Source organism: Glossina fuscipes, unplaced genomic scaffold (genome assembly GCF_014805625.2).
Source record: "Glossina fuscipes isolate IAEA_lab_2018 unplaced genomic scaffold, Yale_Gfus_2 263, whole genome shotgun sequence".
Lineage (NCBI taxonomy): Eukaryota > Metazoa > Arthropoda > Insecta > Diptera > Glossinidae > Glossina > Glossina fuscipes.
Genome location: NW_023998606.1, coordinates 840 through 5,031, shown reverse-complemented (window position 1 = coordinate 5,031; position 4,192 = coordinate 840). Strand labels below are relative to the sequence as shown.

The 4,192-nt window shown below is 30.2% G+C and overlaps 1 protein-coding gene and 2 pseudogenes across 1 annotated transcript; 1 reads left to right on the top strand and 2 right to left on the bottom strand.

Annotated features, from left to right (window-relative positions):
- Positions 1-318: 318 nt before the first annotated feature.
- On the top strand, positions 319-799 carry LOC119642866 (myosin-2 essential light chain-like). The gene has a single exon (XM_038042170.1). It carries the CDS (start codon positions 319-321, stop codon positions 793-795), a length of 477 nt encoding a protein of 158 aa, XP_037898098.1. The 3' UTR covers positions 796-799.
- A 508-nt stretch (positions 800-1,307) lies between these two features.
- On the bottom strand, positions 1,308-2,454 carry LOC119642865 (annotated as a pseudogene).
- Positions 2,455-2,476: 22 nt separating this feature from the next.
- Positions 2,477-3,552, bottom strand: LOC119642857 (annotated as a pseudogene).
- Positions 3,553-4,192: the final 640 nt, after the last annotated feature.

Genomic DNA, 4,192 nt, shown 5'->3' with positions numbered 1-4,192 from the left:
AGCAGACTTAAAATATCAGCAAAGTGTAGGATACAAGTAGACAGACGAAGAGAGGGATATAAGAATTATGTCTACATACTGGTTATGTACAAATTGGGTATGAAAACTATATACAACATTTTTAGACAGGCAAATAAATTTTAGGCATTTATCGTAAATTTTGGTAAGTTGAAGTTTTAGTAGTTGTTTCCATTTCACGGGGTGAAATTGCATTTATACATTTTTCCGATTCTCATTTAAGCTAAAATGTATATATACGACCTGCCCACTAAATACACATTTACTACCTTGGAGGGTATGATTTTCATTTTAATATAAATGTGTGCGAAAAGCTTGAGCATTTTTAATGATTCCTTTTTTCCCCTTTTTGTATTTCTTATAGATTTCCAAGAAGCCTTCAATTTGTTTGACAATCGTGGTGATGGGAAAATCCAACTTAGCCTAGTAGGTGAATGCTTACGAGCCTTGGGGCAAAACCCCACCGAATCGGATGTGAAAAAGTGTGCACATCAATTTAAGTCGGATGAGCGTATATCCTTTGAAGTATTCCTGCCCATTTATCAAGCAATTTCTAAGGCTCGTTCTGCTGATACAGCTGACGATTTTATTGAGGGCTTACGTCATTTTGACAAAGATGCAAGTGGTTTTATATCATCGGCCGAACTAAGACATTTGCTTACTACACTGGGCGAGAAATTAACTGATGAAGAAGTTGAACAATTACTAGCTAATCAAGAAGATTCCCAAGGTAATGTCAATTACGAAGAATTCGTACGTATGGTCATTAGTGGCTGAAAGGGAAGAGTTAAGAGTTTAGGCTTTTCCAGCGTTCCCACCCACTCGTCCTGCAAGTGCCTGCTTATTGTACGGCAAGGTACCGCGACTCGTCACTCTTTAATCACATTTCGCGGCTTTGGAACAATCTACCACCAGTTGTCTTTCGCGCTGTGCCTGATCCTTCTCCTTCTCAGTCAAACGTAAGCAACTACTACTCTCTCATTGCATAGCTAGATCAGCAAACATCAGAAAATAGTAGAAATTAACTCTGAAGGAATTTATTTTTACAAAAAAAAAAAAAAAAAAAAATGGAAAAAACACTTTATTGAAAGTGAAATAGTTAAACGTTTTTTTAATCTTCGGAAAAGAACTTGAATTTCATGTGGAACGTTTTTTGAACATCGTCTTAAAAGTAAAAAAGCCTTACTTAAGCTTCAGCGTATTCATGAAGCGAATCATACCACGATGTGGATGTTAGACACGTATATATAATATATAAAACGTTATTAAGTGTCTTCCTATTGTTCGTTTCAAAATTCCCAAGACCATGTATCACATGCCCGATCAGCATTATCCGTAATTTTGATATCGTTTAGTTTCGTATTTATATGCAAGCTGTTGTCTGAAAGGTGACGAAAGCGTATGAGAATTTTATTATTTTATATTGTCTAAGGATTTCCGTAGCCTACCTCTTAACTATTCGTAATCAGTTATTTGCATTCCGTAGCGTTGCGTTACGTCCAAGATACTTGCATGACGACATTGTTTGAAAAATGTATGGCTAAGTAATTTAAAGCCTGCCCAACGATTAGTGGCTTTCTTTTCCATACATATCTCCGTGGATTGATGAAATTCATCCGTAAACAAACGTTGCAAGTAAATTTGTTGCGTTGCAGCAGCTAGGCTGGAATCGGTTTTATTTGTAGTGGTTTTATTTGTATAGATATGCACAGAAATAATAATATTGAAGACTGCTGATAATTTTCAGTAACTTTTTCTTTTTTTTTTACCTATTATTTCATCTACGGCTGGGCAAGTAGTACGGTCTAGGAGAGTTGGAACATTGCCGCGTATCTTTTCCGTAAACATAAATGTAGGTTGCGAATCATCAAAAGGTTCTATGCCGTTAGCAAGTTCACAACAAGTTATGCCAAGAGAATATATATCTGATTTCTCAGTGTAACCAATCAAATTTTGTTCTAAAACTTCAGGAGCTAACCAATTTAAATTGCGCTCACTATGTGGCGGAAGCTGGTGCAACGCTGTAACACGACGGCCATGTGATAAGAAACTGGTACAATCGCGAAAACCTGTCAGTATAGCCTTAGTTTGATTTAGCAGGATATGACTCCCTAAAGGAGATAGAAGAGCAAAAGCGACCAAGTCAAGAAAAAAGAATCGGTCACAATCGGGAAATCATTAAAACGAATAATAATTTCTTTTATATATATTTTTATATATATTAATAAAGTAATTTAAATGTATAATGAAACTATTATATAAATAAAGCTATTTATATTTAAATATAAATTATTTATTATATATTATAGGATTAAAAATTATATTTTTTTGTTTAATATAGAATTGATTTAATGGCTAGTGAATTAAATTTAGTATAAAGTTAATAGAAAGTTAATTTCTATTTTATGTTTTCAAAATATGCTTATTCAAGCTCATTAACTAATTAAGAATATTATCTCATCATTTTGTAATTAAAGGATTAATTAAAAAGTAAGAGAAATAAATTACTGTTAAAATTTGACCGACTAATACATAAGGGTCTTCAACTGGTCGAGTTCCAATTCATGTTAATAAAATCGCAATTATAGTAATTGATCAAAATATAATTTGATTAATAGGATAAAATTGAATACCTCGAAAATTTCCTAAGTGATAAAATGGTAAAATAGCTAAAATAGCAATAGATAAATCGAAGGCAATTATTCCTCCTAATTTATTAGGGATAGAACGTCAAATTGCATATGCAAATAAAAAATATCACTCAGGTTGAATATGAGGAGGTGTTACTAATGGGTTTGCAGGGATAAAATTATCAGGATCTCCTAATAAAAAAGGATTTATTAAAACTAATATTATTAAAATTATTAATATAATAATAAATCCAACAATATCTTTATAAGTAAAAAAAAGGATGAAATGGAATTTTATCAACATTTGAGTTTAATCCAGTAGGATTATTAGATCCAGTTTCATGTAAAAATATTAAATGAATTATTGTTATAGCTAGAACAATAAAAGGCATTATCTACTGCGAAAAATCCTCATACTCGTTGAACTAAATCATGACCAAGGTAAGGGATGGCGGATAATAAATTAGTAATTACTGTTGCTCCTCAGAAAGATATTTGCCCTCAAGGAAGAACATATCCTATAAAGGCGGTAGCTATTACTAAAAATAAAATAATAACTCCTTCTAGTCAAGTAGGAGTAAATAAATATGACCCATAGTATATTCCTCGTCCAATATGAAGGTAAATACAAATAAAAAAAAAGATGCTCCATTTGCGTGAAGAGTTCGTAATGATCAACCATTATTAACGTCTCGACAAATATGATTTACTCTATTAAATACTAAGTTAATATCTGCAGTATAGTGTATAGCTAAAACATAAACCTAGTAAAGATCCAAAATTTCATCATGAAGAAATATTAATAGGAGCTGGAAGATCAATTAGTGCATTAGTTGCAATTGAAAATAAAGGGTGTTTAATTCGTAAAGGTTTATTCGTTAATTGAATATAGGTCGTAAAGGACCTTTTGAAAGTTTAGTAATTTTTACTACTGCAATTAAAGTAATTAATAAATAGTTTATTAATAAAATTGTAATATAATTTGTTGGATAATTATATAATTTGTTTACTAATAATGAATTTTCATTTACGTAAGAAGTAATATTATTAGTTAGTTTATTTTCTAAGTTTATTAATTGAAATATATTATAATCAATGAATCATCTCATAGTTATTATGATTAATAGTAAAATTAAAGATAAGAACGATAATTTTACTGAAAATGAATTCCTCCTAGGAATACTAAAAATAAAACATAAGAAAATCAAAAAGCTTTTGATAATAATCCAATAGTCAAAGAAATTATTGTTGTTTGAATTAACAAGATTAATCCTATTGCTAATGGCTGTTTTATGTTTATGAAAATAAAGTTAAATATTAATATAATAGAATAAAGAATTCATAGAATAATTTCAAGAAGTAGTTTAATGAAAATATTAATTTTGGAGATTAATGATAAAGAATTTCTTTTTTCTTGATGTTTTAAAAAAATAGGGGAAAATCGAGCGCCAGGTCTATAAAAATTGTATAAAACTATTCAGGAGACGTACAAGGGGAGATAAATGCTTATTTTTTATACATTTATATATACAAGATTATATATT

What these genes read in the sequence shown, in the direction of transcription:
- LOC119642866 (XM_038042170.1), top strand. Translation starts at nt 319, where the DNA reads ATGTGTGCGAAAAGCTTGAGCATTTTTAATGATTCCTTTTTTCCCCTT.